General features: G+C 49.7%; 3 protein-coding genes and 1 long non-coding RNA gene across 8 annotated transcripts in view; 2 read left to right on the top strand and 2 right to left on the bottom strand.

Moving 5' to 3' along the window:
- The window catches only part of KCNE1 (potassium voltage-gated channel subfamily E regulatory subunit 1), a 74708-nt gene that overhangs the window by 11427 nt on the left and 45548 nt on the right, over positions 1–17733 (top strand). The window lies entirely within an intron of this gene.
- Positions 248–3016, bottom strand: LOC146444033 (uncharacterized). Of its 2 annotated transcripts, none has more exons than XR_014855448.1 (2): positions 546–3016; positions 248–500 (listed from the first exon to the last, which is right to left on the bottom strand). It is a non-coding gene; the product is annotated as an uncharacterized LOC146444033 (long non-coding RNA). The 2 variants fall into 2 exon arrangements; XR_014855456.1 differs by having other exon boundaries at positions 248–288.
- SMIM11 (small integral membrane protein 11) overlaps positions 4049–17733 on the bottom strand; it is a 30576-nt gene continuing 16891 nt past the window's right edge. The window contains exon 6 of one of the 2 annotated variants that reach the window (XR_014855413.1): positions 4049–4230. The gene's annotated coding sequence lies outside the window, so the exon portion shown is untranslated. Of the gene's footprint in view, positions 4231–4659; positions 5958–17733 lie in introns of those variants that run through there. The other variant, XR_014855407.1, reaches the window with a different exon arrangement.
- Positions 9250–16201, top strand: SMIM34 (small integral membrane protein 34). 2 transcript variants are annotated; one of them, XM_085075676.1, is made up of 3 exons: positions 9250–10039; positions 13810–15987; positions 16044–16201. In XM_085075676.1, the coding sequence occupies exons 1-2, from the start codon at positions 10000–10002 to the stop codon at positions 14244–14246; spliced, it is 477 nt and encodes a 158-aa protein (XP_084931802.1). In that variant the 5' UTR covers positions 9250–9999; the 3' UTR covers positions 14247–15987; positions 16044–16201. The 2 variants fall into 2 exon arrangements, with proteins under 2 accessions (XP_084931802.1, XP_084931888.1); XM_085075762.1 differs by having other exon boundaries at positions 9557–9965.

The raw sequence follows: 17733 nt of genomic DNA, 5'->3' as shown, positions 1-17733 counted from the left end.
TTTTAAAAAAGATATTTATATAGTGCTTCCCATTAAGCTGAGGACAAGATCCATGTTTTTGGTGTCTGGAGCAGCTTGGAAAATCTCCAGCAGCTTCATTATCCCAGTCATTTTTTCCTCTAGAGGAATGTAACCCAAGCCTAGCTTTGGAAAAATGTTGATTTCCCAGCTTGGGCACTGCTCTTTTGGGATCTCACTGTTCAGGACTTGCCCACGAGGTTCTGCAGAGCCAGGCCTGTGGACTTGGTTGGAACTTGCACCAAAAATTGCCTTTATTGACATTAAAACCTGTCGAAACTTGCACCAGAAAGTGCCTTTAATGACATTAAAACCTCTAATTCGTTAAAAGCTTTAATTCATGAAAAGCTCTCATGATAATGACATGAAAACCTTTAATTCATTACAATCATTGATGACATGAAAACCTTCAGTGACATTAACCCTTTGTAAGAATCTTGGTTAACACTTGCACCAAAAATTGCCTTTAATAACATTAAAACCTGTTGACACTTGCACCAAAAATTGCCTTTAACGATATGAAAAACCTGTAATTCATTAAAAGCTTTAATTCATGAAAACCTTTACTTCATTACAGTCATTAATGCCATGAAAACATTTAATGCCATGAAACCCTTCAGGGCCATTAACCCTTTGTTAACCTTGTCCCAAGGCCTCCCCCCTGCAGCTCTCCCTCCACCCCAGGTGTTTGCAGGCATTTTGGGTCATTTTATTTCCACAGCTCCAGGGGGTTATTGGTTATTTGTGATGAGGGTGATGCTCAGCATTAACTGCATCCCGTTTTTCTTTTTCTTTTAGCAGCTGTGCCTTTTTATTTGATTAAAAAAGGGGAGGCCTCACCCCTCAGCTGTGCTGTGCCACCCTCACCCCTCAGCTGTGCTGTGGGTTTCTTCACCTTTCACACTCAGAGTTGTCTTCCCCCCTGGATTTTTCACTCGTACAAAGCAATAAAATCTGAATTTCAAGCACTGCTCGTGGCTGGGATGTTGTTTTTTTCCCTCCCAACCTGTTCCACAGGCTCGGGGAAGGGGGCAGATCACCCCCAGCGGGCACCACTCACTCACCCGATTAACCAGGGCCCGGATCTGCGCAAAAATCAAAATGTCACCAGCAAATTCCTCCCCTCGAGCTGACTCCCGGGGTTTGCAGCTTGGTTTGGCTCGGGTGTTGGGAGCAGCGATCCCAGAGCAGCCTCTGGGCACCATCAGGGCAAAGCCTCCCCTCATCAGCAGCTGCCCAGGGCCGCCTGGGCCTTGTGGCACCTGCAGCTCCCTGAGGGGACACTGCGCTGGAAAAGGACATGGAAATGTTGGAGAGTCCAGGGGAGGCTGTGGAGCAGGTTTGGGAGAGTTGGGAATGTTCACCTGGGGAAAAGAAGGCTCCAGGGAGAGCCCTTTCCAGGGCCTGAAGGAGCTGCAGGAAACATGGAGAGAGACAATTGCCAAGGGCTGCAGGGACAGGACACAGGGAATGGCTGCAAACTGAACAATTATAGGTTTAGATGGGATATTGGGAAGGAATTGTTCCCTGGCAGGGTGAGGAGGCCCTGAGATGGAATTTCCAGAGAAGCTGTGGCTGCCCCTGGATCCCTGGGCCAAACTAATTCCTAATCCAATCCTCCTGTCAGTTAAAAGCAGGCTCTCCCTGCCCACAATAAATCCACTCCCACAGAGGTGTGAGAGCAGCCCAGGCTCAGCTTTGGGACAGCCAAGTGCCACTTCCACCTCGGAGCAATGGTGAGTGCAACCCTGAGGGAAATAAATCCAATTAACAACTCCAAGGGTTTCTATGCAGGCAGCCCAGAGCCAGGGCAGGAAGGTTGTGCTGGTCTGAGGCAGCTCTGTAGCCCAAATCTCCCTCTCTGAGCCCAAATCGAGGGCTCAGCCTTTGCCTTCCCCATCCTGAAGAACTCCAAGCTCTTCTTTCCCATCTCATGCAGAACTTGCACCTGCAGCAGGTGGATTTTTATTTTACCAGCAGAAATCCTCAGAGCTGCAGGGATGAGAGATCAAACCCCAGGGATTAAACAGTCCAGCTGGAAAATCCTCACCAGCCCAAGGCTGTGTGAGTTCGGAGTGAGTTCCCCCGAGTCATTTGGGGTTATCAGTGCTATCTTTATTTGCAGCTGGCTGGGTCAGACCTGCTAAACCTGGAAACTTGTGCAGAGACAAGCAGCAGGAAACTGATAAAAATAGAAGATAGGAGCCATCAGGAGCGAGCAGAACATTCTTTACAGCTGATAACTGCTCTTATCTTATGTAATATTTCCCTGGCATCCTGTTTCAGTTTTACACGTTGTTATCACTGCAGCAAACTCACTCCCCATCTCCAGCTGGAGCCATCAGCTGGGCATGTGAAGCCTCCACGGAGCCTTTCTCAGGACAAGGCTGCAGGGAGCAGTAAAACCACAGCTCCTGGCACAGGGAGGGCACTGGGAATGTGGACAGGAGTTGCCCTGCAGGTGCCATCCAGAGGGAGCTGGGCAAGCTCCAGGAGTGCCCCGTGGGAATCCCATGAGGTTTAACAAGGCCAAGTGCTGCACTTGAGTCAGGGCAACCTGGGATCAACCCAGAGAGCAGATGGAGCAGCCCTGGGAGAGCTGGAGCTGCCCCAGCCCAGAACCCCCTGTGCCCTGGGCTGAGCCCAGCATGGGCAGCAGGAGAGGGATTGGGATTGTGTCCCTGTGCTCAGGTGAGAGCTCACCTGCAGAGCTGCTCCAGCCCTGGGGCTCAGCACAGCAAGGAGCTGGAGCTGCTGGAGAGAGTGCAGAGGAGGCAGCAGGATGAGCAGAGGGATGGAGCAGCTCTGCTGGGAGGAAAGGCTGGCAGAGCTGGGATTGTTCAGCCTGGAGAGGAGAAGCTTTGGGGTGACCTCATTGTGGCCTTTTGGTGCCTGAAGGAGCTGCAGGAAACATGGAGAGAGACAATTGCCAAGGGCTGCAGGGACAGGACACAGGGAATGGCTGCAGACTGAAAAATTACAGGTTTAGATGGGATATTGGGAAGGAATTGTTCCTGGGAGGGTGGGGAGGCCCTGGGATGGAATTCCCAGAGAAGCTGTGGCTGCCCCTGGATCCCTGGCAGTGTCCAAGGCCAGGTTGGACATTGGGGCTTGGAGTAGCCTGGGACAGTGCAAGGTGTCCCTGCCATGGCAGGGGGTTGGGACTAAGTGATCTTTAATGTCCCTTCCATCCCAAGCCAATCTGGGGTTCTGTGATTCCAGAATCAATCCCTGAGAATCAGGGACTGATCCCAAGTTTTTCTCCAGGAAATGCTCCTTTGGCACAGCTCTGTCTCCTCTGCCTGCCACACTTCCACGCTCATCCTTCTCCAGGTTTCCCTGCAAACAGCACCCCTGGCCTGCTGCCCCCTCTCCTCAGCCCTATCAGGAGGATCTCCCCCATTGTTCCCAACCCTGAGCTCCATTTCCTTTTTCCTGCTGACCTCCAGCTCCAGTGGCAGCAGGGATTTGTCAGGGGAGCATTGATTCAGCAGCTGCTGTGCACATGAACCTCCAGCCCGTGGTCTTTATCCAGGCAGCTTTAGGCACTTCCAGGACTTTTTGTCCTGGCAGGATTTTCTCAAGGCTTTATTTTCTGCTTCCCACCTAACGATGCCAAAGGGAGCTGGGAAAAGGGAGCAAGCAGGAATCTCACAGCAACCCTGCACCCACAGGCAGATTCTCCTCATTCCCCCTCTGGAATGCCACCCCCAGCAGCCCCATTCCCAAGGACTCAGGGCTGGATCAGATCCTGAGGGATAAAACATCAAATCGTCCCCATGTTTTTATTTTTTTCACCTTAATATGCAGAAGTTGTGGTGCAGGAAGAGGCAAAGCAGCACTGTCACCACTCAGGGACCCTCTGGGATTGACTCAGTGCAGTGCAACCCAAATCCCCCTCTGCTGTCCTTTATTTATGTCTTTTCCTCAAAAACAGGGAGTTCTCTCTCTTTTCCAACAGCCCAGCTGTCCTTCCATCCCAATCCTGGTATGGACAAAGGGATTGTGACAGAATAAAAGGCATTTGGAATTAGTTAAATAGATGGTTCATACCAGAGCTCAAGGAATGTTTGGACAACACTGCCAGGGATGCCCAGGGTGGGATTTTTGGGGTGTCTTTGCAGGGCTAGGATCCTGATGGCTCCTTCCAGCTCAGGATATTCCATGATTTGATGCTGATCCAAATCCCAGCAGTGCTGGCCAGCTCAGTGCCTAACACAGGCAATAGAAACAGTCTTTATTTAACAATAAATTATTTAATCCAACCTGAGCCCATTAAACAACCTCTCCCAGATTTTTTCCATGTCCATTTTCCTCCTCCTCTCTGCTCCCAGAAGTCACTGAAATGGAGAAATCACCAGGAACTCTGAAGGATCCTTCTTTTCTCCAACTCTGGGCAGGTTTCCTCTTCCCTCCTGAAGTTCCCTTGGCAGGAACCAACCCAGGCAGTGCATTCCCTGCTCCAGCTTGTCTTTATTGATCCACAGGCATTTTTTGGGATTTGCAGAGAATTAAGAGAAATTTTCCGAAGTAGAAAAGAGCTGTCACCACCTGCTGTGTTTATCACATGTGTTTGTGGGCTTATTCCACAGATTTCATGGGTTTTATTCCATTAAATTTCCCGTGGAAGGAGGAGTGTCCCAGTTGGTCACCAGTTAGACCAGTGCCTGCTGGGGGGAAACCCATGAAATCCCAGTGCAGGTGGCCCAGATGAACCCATTTAATCTGGAAATCTTCAGGAGAGGGGGAAGAGGAGCCCAGGAATTCCAGTGTCAGGGACAACAGGGGACAACCCATCCCATGCTTGGCCTGGGGCCACCACGTGTGGCTGAACCCAGATCTCTCCCCAAATTCCAAATATTCCTGCTCTGCTAGCACCTTCTGGTTTTGGGATTTTCTAGGCAGATTGCAGCTAGTTCTTCCCAATCCCTATGGATTTAGAGATGCCCAACTGCCCGTGGATGGGGTGGGGTGAGATGGTCTTTAAGGTCTCTTCCAGCTCAAACATTCTGGGAATCTGCAGTGGTTTTGGGAGCTCAGGGTTGATGTTTGAGGAGTTCATCACAGCAGTGGGGCAGAAACGATGCCCTAAAGGGCCACCATGTCCCCACCTCTGTCCCAGCTGTGGTGACAGGGCAACAATCACGACTTTCCCAACCCTGTGCCCTCCTCTGATCCCTGCCCACGACCAGGAGTGAAAAACAAGAGGGGAAAAAAAGTCTTTCAGAACTTCCATGGGTACTTTCAGCGTTTAGCAGGACACACCAGTCTTTCATGTTCAGTTTTCCTGCTTAGTTCTCGTCCCCTGGGATGGCACTGCTCCTCCTCCGGTGCCACCAGCAGCCACCCCTCATCCCCTGGTGCCACCAGCAGCCATCAGTGCCGGCTTGGCTTCTCCCAACGTGATGTTGTGCTGTCCAAGAGCTCCCTAATGTGCAGCCCGTGGTGGAAACAGGATGTGAAGCACAGGATGGGAGTGGCAGCTGCCTTCACCTGGCCTGGAGGTGACAGCGCTGCACTTGTCCCTGGAGCCGAGCCCAAAACGTGAACATGAGGCCACACAAATGGGGATTTGTTGTTTTTTTTTTGTTTTGTTTGCTGCCCAGGCACAATTAAAGGGTGATATCTCGAGTTTTGCTGCCAGGGCTGAGTCACGAGCGGCAGAAGGTGGATGTGGCTCCGAGCCAGGCTGGGCTGATCCCGCAGGAATCGAGGGATGGGGCAGGGATGAGAAGCTCCTTCTCGGGGAGAGGACAGTCCTGGCAGCCTCCTGGCCATGTGGGGTCACAGCAGCATTAAAATATTGAATTTTGTGGTGAAGGCAGAGTCTGAGAATGGCAGGAGAGCAGCAGCAGGAGCTGTGGAGGTCTCTCACTGGAGTGGGGAGAAGGCTGAATGCATTCAGAGCCAACCATGCTGGGAAAAAAGTGCTGGAAAAGCTGGGAGAAAAGGAAGAAAGAAACAAAGAGTTTAAACTGAGCTGCCTGAGATTTTATCATCAGAACCCCTCATTATACAATATTCAATAACATCTCTTTTCCCCTCTGGCTCACACAAGCTCTTTTCTTTCACGGGATGTGCTCCTGTGTGAGGAGTTTTCCAGAGTTCTCCTCTTGCTGAGGAGGAATATTGGGAATATCTAAGGCTCCTGTAGGAAAAACCAGCTCAGGAGTGCAGAGAGCCCAGAGAACCAAGCTGTTCGCATGGAACCCTGGGGCAGATCAGGCTGAGGGAGTGTTTTGTGTAAGTCCTGGAGGATTCAGAGGAATTTTTGCTCACACCTGCACTGAGGGTGGAGAGAGGTCACAGAGAGCCAGGATTGGGAGCCAGAAACCTGGGAATGGCATCCCTGAGTTGGTCTGACCCACACTGGGACCATTCACAGAATCCTGGAATGGTTTGGGTTGGAAAGGACATTAAAAATCATTTATTTCCACCCCTGCCATGGCAGGGACACTTTCCACTGTCCCAGGCTGCTCCAAGCCCCAATGTCCAGCCTGGCCTTGGACACTGCCAGGGATCCAGGGGCAGCCACAGCTTCTCTGGGAATTCCATCCCAGGGCCTCCCCACCCTGCCAGGGAACAATTCCTTCCCAATATCCCATCTAAACCTATACTTTTTCAGTTTGAAGTCATTCCCTGTGTCCTGTCCCTGCAGCCCTTGTTCCCAGCCCCTCTCCACCTTTTTTGTCAGCTCCTCCAGGTTTTGCATCCCAGTGTCCTTTCCCAGCTTCTCCTGGGAAGCCAAAGTGCCTCAGCCACCACTGAGACCTGGAGAAGGACAGATCCTGCCCCAGACAGGCTCCTGGGAAGGGATTTTGCATGCTAAATATCTCTGAGCTCCAACAAATCTCCTCCAGCTCTTGCCTAACTCTCTGCAGCCTCAAAATAACCCCCTGGAAGTGATCAAAGCCAGGCTGGCCAGGGCTTGGAGCAACCTGGGATAGGGAAAGATATCCTAACCCATGGGATTGGGATGATCCTTAAGGCTTCCAAGATTTTTAGGGCCCTCCAGCCAAGAGGAGGAACACGGGGAAGGAGCATCCCTGCCTCGGGAATGGTTCATTCCTGCAGCCAGCACCTGCCAGGACATGACCTAGATTTTTTGGGATGCAGTCACAGGGAGAACGTGCAGGGATCCAGCTGGGGCTGCTGCTGTCCCCAGTGCCCAGTGTGGGCTGTTTGCCCTCCTCACGTGAGCTGTGGCACATCCAGACATTCCTGAGTGCCACCTCCTCCGGGCCAGCAGCCCTGCCTCAACAGGAAATGGCACTTGGGGACACTTGTATGTCCTGGGGCTGAGCATGGAAAACAAGCTGGGAGGAAAGTGGGGCTGGGAAATGCTTCGAGGCTGGAGCTCATCTGGGCTTGGACTGGTGGCTCCATGAATCCTCCATTCCTGCCTCATTCCAGGGGGATTGGAAGGGCATGGCTGAGTGCCTCGGTCATGTCCTGCTGGTGATTCCAGGTATCCTTGGGAGAAGGGACACAGATCAGGTCAATTCCCACCAGCTCCTAAACCCCATCCAGGTTTTGATGTTCTAAAATCCAATATTTGGGCAAAATTAGGGCTAAAATAACCTTGCTTGGTTGTTTCCTTGCCTTGTCTTTCTTTTTAAAAATGGAATTTCAGGAATAAGGGAACCAAATCCTCAGCTGTGCCCTGGCCTGTGTCCTATAAAACTGGAAACTTCCCAGTTGATTTCCCTGGCAGTGAAACAGATCCCACCAAAATCACTCATCCCTTCATGCTGTGCAGGTGATCCAAGGGCTGTCACTCCCAAGGGATTGTTATCCATCTTTATCCTTCCACATTCCCAAGAAAAAAGAACCATCAAATCCAGGGAGAGTCTGAAACTGCCACTTCAGAGAGGCTGGGGCATGTCCAGGGAAGGGAATGGAGCTGGGAAGGGGCTGGAAAATACATCCTGGGAGGAGCAGTGAGGAAGCTGGGAAAGGAGCTCAGTGTGGAGCAGAGGAGCTCAGGGGAACCTCATTGCTCTGCACAACTGACAGGAGGGGCAGTGAAAGGAGGAGAGGAAATGGCCTGAAATTGCACCTGGAGAGGTTCAGGTTGGAGACTGGAAAGTATTTTTTGGAATGAGCTGCCCAGGGAGGTTTGCAGTCCCTGTCTCTGGCAGTGTTCAGGAGCAGTCTGGATGTGGCCCTTGGGGACATGGTTTGGGTGATGCTGGTGCTGCTGGGGTGGCACTGGGTGATCCTGAAGGGCTCTTCCAGCCCTGATAATTCTGGGATCCTGTGAAACCAGCTGGATTTTCCACCTCCATGCTCCAGCTCTGAGAACCAGAGCTGGGGGGTTTGGCTCTTGGGAATGGTGGCTTTAAACCTCTCAGCAGCAAAATCCGGGATTTGGCTGTGAACAGCTCCCTGAGCCTGGCAGCACTGGGGTTAGACATGAATTTGGGATTTTCCCAGGCCTCTCCTTCCCCCCTGGGATCCCTCAGGTCTCCTTCCCTCCAAGCAGTAGCTCCCTGCTTCTGCTTTTCTTCCCACTTTGCATTTGTTAGCCAAAGGTGGAGCTCACTCACTCACTCACGAGCTGCTGAGACTTTTCAAGCTCTGTGTGCTCCAGGAGGAGATTGGACACGGGAAACAAGGAGCTGAGTGCCACAGGCAGGTTAGGAATGTGTCTGACCACGATTTAACTGCTGCTGCTGCTTCCCAAAGGCTCCCACTTCTCCCTCCTGCTTCCCAGGAAAAACCAGCTGAGCTCTCCTCCTCCCTCAGCTGTGCTGGTTGCAACCTCAGCCAGGAGCTGCCTGAGCTCCAAATCCCAGTTCAACCCGGGATGTTGCAAGGGCTGGCTGCTGTTTGCTGTGCTCCTGGAGGGGATTTGGCCGGGAAGGGGTGGAACTGCTGTTTTGCCGGCAATGAATGGGATAAAACACCCCTGCCCAGCTGGCAGAACAGGCTGGAAGGGGCTGGGGCAGCAAGATGGGAGCTCAGATAGGGAGGTTGCTTCATCCAGCATCCTCTTCCCTATTCCTGGCTACTTTCCTTGCCCATCCTTTCTCCAGAAGGGCTGGAGGTGTGCCTGGGTAGGGATGGGGGCATTGCTGGGGGCTGGCAGGGAAGGGAGCTGGGATGATCCTGATCCTCCCTGATCCTGATCCCAACTCAGGCTGTTCCATGATTCCTCTGCTGGGACAGCAGGATCCCAACACATCGAGGGAGCACAGGGGATTTCTGACCATCTGACCGTTCTGAGTTTGAAAATAACCCCAATTTATGGGATTTATGACCAACAACCACAAATTCCCCCAGGCCCACCAACTCCTCTTTCACCCAACAACAAACGCATCCCAAACCAACTTTCCTGGCTCATTTTCCCCTCTATTAGCACACCTGAGTCCTCACCCACGTTCTCCTCCTGCCATGCCTGATCAAGGCACTCATTTTACTCCTTTTCCCAGAGCCTCTGGAGCCTCCCAGGCTGTGCTCTCCTGTTCCCAACTGGAGCTACAGCCCAACATATCTAGGGGGTAACCTGAGATTTCTGACCATCCCTGAGTTTAAAAATACCCACAACTTATGGGGATTTGTGCCCAACAACCACGATTTCCCCCAAGCCCACCATCCTCACTCTCCCAAAACAACTCTCCTGGCTCATTTTCCCCACTGCTGGCACATCTAAGTCTTCACCCACGTTCTCCTCCTGCCATGCCTGCTCGAGGCACACATTTTTCCCTTTTCCCGGAGCCCCTGGAGCTGGAGCCTCCCGGGCTGGGCTCTCCTGTTCCCGCCTGCCCGGACACTCCCTCCCGTACCTGTGATTATCCCCAGGCGGGCAGGGGAGGCCACTCCTCCCCTCCGCTCCTTAAATAGTTAAATAAATCCCCGGGGCAGCCAAGCTGAGCTGCCAGAGGGGAGAAGAGAAGGGAAGGGAAGGGAAGAGGTGCAGCTGCAGGACAGAGCCGGCTCTGCAGGTGAGGGAGCAGCGGGAGATAAAACCATCCAGGGATGCTGCCAGCGCGTCTGCAATTTCCTCTGCTAATGATATGTAATGCTGCTTTAATTATTCGCTTCGGTGTTTCATTGGTTTGGGGGCGTTTAGTGGGGTTTTTCGCCTTGTAAATCAGCTCTGTTCAGCGCTCCGGTTGTTCGTGGGGTTTTTAAAAACTGAGCGAAATGTGGTGTTGGGTTCGGAGCTGTGGTTTTGGGGTTTAATGCGGTTTTGGGGGTGTAGGGGAGGAGAAATTGATGCAAACTAGTGTGTGTGCATGGATTGGGTCCTGTTTATGGGTTGGAAAGGACATTCAAGCTCATCCAGGGACATCTTCCACCCTCCAGGCTGCTCCAAGCTCTATCCAAGCTGCCCTTGGACATTTCCAAGGATCCAGAGGTGGATTTTCCGTGGGAAATCCATTCCAGAGCCTCTCTGAGAAGGATTTCTCCCAACTTCCTATCTAATCTAACTCTGCTCCCTTTCAGCTCGATGTGGGTTTATGTGAACCACACCTCTGCACCCACAGAAAAAGGGTCAGAAAAATCCTCAGGCTGTGGAAAAGCAGTGGGGAAAGGGCTGAAAAGTGGGGGGAAAAAGCTGATTTTTGACCTGTTTAATACAATACCGGGGGATAAGGAGAAGCACAGAGCTGCTGGGACATCCCAGGATCTTCATATTGACCCCAAATCCACCCTAATCCCTCCCTAATTAATCTGGGAATGGCTCAGAGGTTGGGCCTGATGATCCTGGAGATTTTTCCCAACCCGATCCCGATGCTCCCAAGCTCTCCCCAGCGCTGTCTGCGAATTGCACTCAGACAATTAACACCCAATTTATGGCCACAAAACCTGTTTGCTCTTTCCTGGACACCTGCAGTTGCCCAAGAGGCACCACGAATCCTTCCTCAGCTGTTTGTAAAGGCAGATCCTCGGCTAAATTTCATTTTTTCCCCTCATTTTGGGGTGAAAACTCAACTTCTGCCACTCAGTGGCATCCCAGGAGTGGCTGAGAGTTGTCCCCCAAGGCGCCACTTGTCCCTTGCTGCTCCTTGCCACTCGTTGCTCTCATGATTTTCTGGGAATTTCTCCCTCTCCTGCTGTTTTCCTGTGGTGTTTTGCATAGGAGGGAAGCTGAAATGGATTTTTCTCCCTCCCAAATGATTTCTGTGAGCACAGGAGGAGGGGGACATGGGTCAGTGATGGCCACAGCTGCAGAGGTTTTTGTTGTTTTATTGATTAAAAAATATATATATATATATTTAGGGATTTTAAAAATATATATGTAGAGATTTTTAAAATATGATATATAGGATTTTTTAATAGACATATAGGGATTTTAAAAATATATATAGGGTTTTCTTAAATATAGTTTTAAAAATTGTATATAGGGTTTAAAAATGTATATAGGGTTTTTTAAAATATATATAGGGTTATGAAAATGTATAAAGGGTTTTAAAAATATAAATATGTAGGATTTTCAAAATATATATATAATATAAAAATATATAAATATGTAGGGATTAAAAATATATATGTAATATAAGAATATATAAATATGTAGGGATTTTAAAAATATATAATATATAAATATATAAATATGTAGGGATTTTAAATATATATATAAAATATATAAATATATGTATATGTAGGGATTTTTAAAATATCTATGTATTGGAATTTTTAAAAATATACATGTATATATAGGGATTTTTTTAATATATATTGAGATTTGAAGTGCCTGTCCAACATTTCACTGAGCAGAAAACATTTTCCTTGGAAAACAAAATCTGAGGACCTGAAAGTCAAAAAAATGGGCTTTTATATTCAATTTTAAACCCCCAGGGGTCACTGTCCATAAAAAAACATGGATTGGAGCATCCAAAGCTCAGTCTCAGCTTTGTGTGACAGCAAATAAATATCATTTTGGGGGTGGGCAGAGCAGGGGCTGTGTGGGGTTTTTTTTGAGGTAGGATTGCAGGAAATTTGGAATTCCATCTGTCAAGAGGAGGAAGGAGCAAAAGTTCATCTCTGAACTTTGTGCTTTTCATGGAGCAGAGCAGCCTGGAGGGGCAGAGAAAGGAAATTCCTTTGGGGTTTGGGGCAACAACTGAGGAAATCTTAGCAGAAAAAACAATGGGTTTTCAATCTTTTCCAGGGTAAAACCTTCACCTGGGGTTGAGGCAAGGAATAAATCCCATTTCTGGTGCTGTGCCCTGTGAGAGGTGAACACCCTGAGGGATTTCACTGCTGAGCAGGGCTGAGAGCAGGAATTGCAGAGCAGACAAATCCCTGGGGAGAGAAGATTTACAGGAGCGTGTGGGGACAGGACAGGGGGAATGGCTAAAACTGCCAGAGGGATATTGGGAATCAGGAATTGTTCCCTGGCAGGGTGGGGAGGCCCTGGGATGGAATTCCCAGAGAAGCTGTGGCTGCCCCTGGATCCCTGGCAGTGTCCAAGGCCAGGTTGGACATTGGGCTTGGAGCAGCCTGGGACAGTGGAAGGAGGAATGGGATATCTTTAAAATCCCTTTCCACCCCAAATTATTCAATGATTTCATGTAGCCAAATTGGGCAGGAGAAGAGGGAAGAGTTCTATGATCCAGGAGCAGTTTGCTTGGAATCAGGAAGGGATTTTGCCTTTCTGTTTTTCCTATCTAGACAAAAAAATCCCATTTAGCTCCAAGCTTTACCTGAGCCACATGATCCCACACCCCCTCAGCTACTGGAATTCCTTGAATTCCCCTGGAACATCCCCAGCTCCCGTTTTTCCTGTAGCTCCCCCCAATCCTGGATCCCCCAGCCTCCCCACAGTGTGATTTGGGCATGAGGAGATTCCAGGCAGAGCAGTCAGAGGCTGCAGGATAAACACACCCATTAGCAGGGGATGGCTAAGAGAAGGAGGAAACCTCTCCAGGAATGGCCATCCTTACTCATCCAGGATGTTCAGACCATCCCAGCCACACGAGGGATTTTATATATATATTTATTTATATTTATGGATATAATATATATAAATGGCCAGGTTGGACACTGGGGCTTGGAGCAGCCTGGGACAGTGGAAGGTGTCCCTGCCATGGCTGGGGTGGCACTGGATGGGATTTAGGGTCCCTCTCAACCCAAACCATTCATGATTCTGTGACAATCCCAGTACTGATTTCCTCTCCTCTTTGTGTTGTTACTTTTCATCCCATTTCCATTGAGATAATCCCTGGAATTAGCAGCATTATTCTGCTTTTCTGACTTGGATTCTGCATCACCCACACAACAAATCCAGCCTGGAGGATTTCTGTGTGCATGGAAATTCCTGTTTTCCATGCAGACAGCCCAGCTTTGGATTCCCTGAATTCCTGCCCTGACTTGCCACTGGATTCCAGTGTGGCTGTCTGCCTGTCAGATTTGCAGCTGGAGGATGGAATTATGGAATGTCCTGAGTGGGAATAAACCCACAGGATCATCCAGTGCTACCCCTGCCCTGCCCAGACCCCAGCAATGCCAGCCTGGGCATCCCTGGCAGTGCTGTCCAAAGGCTCCTGGAGCTCTGGCAGTTTTGGGAATGTTCCCATTGCCTGGGGAGCCTGGGCAGTGCCAGCACCCTCTGGGGGAACAACCTTTCCCTAAATATCCCCCTAAACCTGCCCTGGCCAGCTCCAGCCAGGATCCTGTCCCTGTCCCAGAGCAGAAATCAGAGCTTCCCTCAGGTGAGCTTTGCCCTCAGGCTCCTCCAGCTGAACATCCCAAATGCAGAATCCCCAGAGCAGAGCAGAGGGAATGGTGTGAAGGCCCTGAGCTCAGCTAATCACTAATTTTTGGCTTTGTTTTGTTCAGGTTTGGCTCCTGGCATGGCAGCTGCGATGGCTCTGAGCAACCACACCAACAGCAGCTCTCTGCCCAGTTTGCTCCACACCTTCGTGGAGCAGAAAAAAGCCCTGAGGTTCAACAACTACAGCAACCCTGCCCTGGAGCTGCAGGAGGAGATCATGGCCTCCTTCTACATCCTCATCATCGTGGGCTTCTTCGGCTTCCTGCTCTTCGTGATGATGCTCAGCAACATTGTCTCCAGCAAGCCCGAGAACTACATGGATTATCTGTACTCCGGGAAGCTGAGCTCTGCCAGGAGCCAGCTGGAGCTGCCAGGGAAGGACAGCAAGGACACCTTTGTCATCATCAACAGCTCTGCCTTCCTGGAGCTGCACAGGCAGGATGGCAAAACCACCCCTGGGATGGAGGGGCTGAGTGTCAATTCAGCCCTCAGGGATGTGTGAAGATGGTTTGGTTTTGTTTTCCTGCTGTTCAGCCCAGCCAGGGATGGTTTTCCTTCCTGGGGAGCTGTGCCAGGACAGACACAGCTCCTGTGGAGGCTCCCTGTGCAGCTGGGGAGGCACTGGAGTGAAACCTGGGTTATTCCAGCTCCAGCTTTGGATGAGAGGCTGGAGATGAATTCCCTGCTGGAATGGCTGCTCCTCCATGGCTGTTCTATCATGTTTTCATGGCTTGGCTCTCGGGAGAAGGGATCACCCTTCCTTTGCTGCTGTGTCCAGCTGGGACAACGTCTCTGTTCCTGCTTCCTGGTATTCTTTATTCCCTAATTTATTTGGGTGCCAGTGAGCCCTGGCTGGGACTGTGCCAGCAGAAGCAGCCACTGCAGCCTCAAATGATGGGAAAGGGATGAGGATCCATGTCCATTCCAGGAGGAATGAAAGTTAAGTTATTTCAAGGATCTGGAGGCACACATTGGACTTGGATTTGCCTGGTCTGCAGCAGGTTTTGGACAGTGGTCATGCATTTCTCAGCAGCTCTTCCACATGGATCCCTGTGGATCTGGGAATTCCATGGAGCTGCTGCTGCTTGCCCAGGTGGTTACAGCAGCAAAGGGGGTGCTGCAGTTTTGGGGTGTCTTCTGCAGGTCCCCACAGGGCTCAGGAATGCTCAGTCCATGCCCTGCAGAGCCCTGGAATGCAGGATGGGAGATGTGGAGAGGCAAATGCTGCTGGAGGGTTCCAGCTTGCTACACTTGGTCCAAGAATTCATTGGGAAAAGCTCTGGAGTCTGCAAATCTGAATGGTTGGAGATGAGTGGGGCAGATACTGTGAGAACTTTGAGGCATTTGGTTATAGGAGTAAAAATCCTATGAAATCCTATAAAACTGTGAGTCTGGGGGGTGAATGTTGGGGGTTCCACTCAGCCTCCTCTGTGTTCCTTTGTGTGTTTGCTCATTGTTACTGATTGAAAAAAAAAATTCCCAATAACTTTATAGGAAGGATTATTTCCTAATTCTCCTCCCACAGGTTTTTACTCTGTCTGGAACTTCACATTTTGCTACTGTGATGTTTTTCTCTCCCTGTGTTTCCTGTCTCCTTTCCTGCCATGATGTGTGGTTCTCATTATGAGGTTTTGCCACTGTTTGGGCCAATCCATCTGCCTGGAATTTATTTATTCCATGTGATCCACATCCTTGGAGGGAGCTTCCAAAGCCTGATCTCCTCAGAACTATTCCAAGGCTGCTACTTCCAGCTGATATCCAAGATGAAATCCAAACCACCCTCTTGGCTTTCCACACTTGTCCTTGACAATTCCAGAGTCTCATCTTTCCAGCAGAGACCTCTCCTTTTTTGGACAGGTGAATATTGTGGCTCCAGCAGAGGCAAATTAGGGATTGGAGTTGGTTTTGGATTCAGCTCCTGTGGTTTCCCTGCTGTGTTGGCTCTGTCAGAGCTGGGAGCTGCAATTCCTGCTGCCAGCAGCCACATTCCCATTGCTGCTGCTCAGCTGGGAAACAGGAGGTGTTTCAAGGTACAAACAACATTTGCAGCTTCCAGGTTTGTCCCTTCTGCCCAGCTGGCTGTTTTCCAGAAGGGCTCAGGTGGCACCATCCCAAATTGGATCCAATTCCTGCTGTGCCAGCACTGAGAGGAGATTCCAGCCTGACTTGCAGCAGCTCTGAGAATTCCTGCTTTGCACACCCAGTTTCTCCATTTGTCCATGCAACAGCATCAGGCACCAGAGGTGGAAATCCAGGATTCAGAGGTGCCTCATTTTCTGAGGAGATGGAGGTTTCTGAGGTGCCTCATTCCATGTGAGATCCAGGTTTCTGAGGTGCCTCATTCCCTGAGGAGATCCAGGTTTCTGAGGTGCCTCATTTTCTGAGGAGATGCAGGTTTCATTGATGCCTCATTCCATGTGGAAATCCAGGATTCAGAGGTGCCTCATTCCATGGGGAGATCCAGGTTTTTGAGGTGCCTCATTCCTTGAGGAGATCCATATTTCATCCATCCATCACCCCCTCCAGGTTCTGGGCAGGGATTTCACCTCCTGCAGCATCAGCTGCTGCAAGGAAATGCCAGGCTGGAAGTTGAATTTCACAGGGAAGGGCAAACTGAGCTTCCAAAACCAAATTCCCTGCTGGTGGGATGAAAGAACTCTGACATTCCCATTCCTGCTCACACCTTCACCTGCAGGTGGGGTGAGCTGAGTCCTTCCCTCTGCACATTCCAAAGGGAAAAGGAAAACCAAATCCTGACCACTCAGGTCCCCTGAATCCCCTGAGGTGGCTTTGTCCCCTTCCCAGCCACTCTGTCCCAACCCCTTGGAGTTTTCCCTTCTGGTTTTCCCTCCTCACCCCAGGGAGATGCAGCTTTGCCTCCACAGTTTCAACCACACTGATAAAAAGCTCCAGTTCCTAAAGAAATCCTGATGCTGCAGAATCCAGCAAGGAATGTTCAGTGTTTCCACCTGAAATCGTGGCTGTGAGGAGGCAGAAGCCATAAATGTGATGGGGAAGGTGATAAGAATTCCTAATCCTGAACCCCAAATTCCAATAATTTGCACAAAGTCTCTCCCTGGTTTAGTAGGAAACCACCAGCTCTTGTACTGCTTCTGTTCTGAGGAGTTTAAAGCTCCTAATATTTGTCTTATTTTCTAAATTTTCCACCTTTTTCTATTTCCATCCCAAGGCCACTTGTAATTTGGGCAAGTTTTTCTCTGTTGGTTCCAGCAGAGCTAAAATTGCACTTTTGGAAAGGATTTTTGTCACCAGAAATACAACTTTGGCTTGGGATTTTAGCTCATGCTCAGGAATTCATCAGCCAGCAAGAGGGAGAAGAGATTATTTCAGCTGGGGATGGTATTGGTTAGAAAAAGAATCCTAATCTTTGTCACTTTGTGTAAGACTGGGAGAGAACCAAATTCCCTGCAGAGCATTGGTTTTGGAAAAAAAAAAATTAAACCTACAAAACATTTAATTTAGGTAAAAATAAAATATTGGATTCCAAACTTAATTTTAGCTGTAATACAATACAGCAGTAAAAAAATCCTACTGTTGCTGTGTATTTCATGATGTTCTGTATTTCACGATGGTTTTTATTTGGCATTTTCAAATAAAGGGTTTGTGATATTTTTAGCTCGAATCTCCAACGTGGTGACTGGGAGGCTAATGACATAATGACCCCTGCACTGGGTAATTAGGATTTAAGTGGTAATTGCCATCCTAATTGCTCCATTAATAGGGACTCTGTTCAGGGGTAAGTGGTAAATGTGGTGGTTGATGGCATTTCTGTAGGATTGGGGCAGAGAATTCCCAATCTATCCCAGAAAATAGGATTTGCACCAAAAGAATTAGGGAATAATTCCCTCCAGGAAGTTCTTTCCATGCTTTACATCCCATTTTTTTAATAGTGAGATCTATGAATGAGTTTTTTTGGGAAACCTCAGGCCACAATCAGGCCTTTCAATGTGCCCTCTGCAAAATCAGTA

This window comes from Lichenostomus cassidix, chromosome 1, assembly GCF_008360975.1.
Source record: "Lichenostomus cassidix isolate B80296 chromosome 1, HeHo_3.0, whole genome shotgun sequence".
NCBI classification, from domain to species: domain Eukaryota; kingdom Metazoa; phylum Chordata; class Aves; order Passeriformes; family Meliphagidae; genus Lichenostomus; species Lichenostomus cassidix.
The sequence above is the reverse complement of the archived record's forward strand: the minus strand, read 5'-3'. Positions and strand labels throughout refer to the sequence as shown.

Bases quoted from the DNA above. Each gene is read 5' to 3' on its own strand.
- SMIM34 (XM_085075676.1), top strand. From the start codon at position 10,000: ATGCTGCCAGCGCGTCTGCAATTTCCTCTGCTAATGATAT. The intron at 10,040-13,809 runs GTAATGCTGCTT...TGTTTTGTTCAG, and splicing joins ATTTCCTCTGCTAATGATAT to GTTTGGCTCCTGGCATGGCA.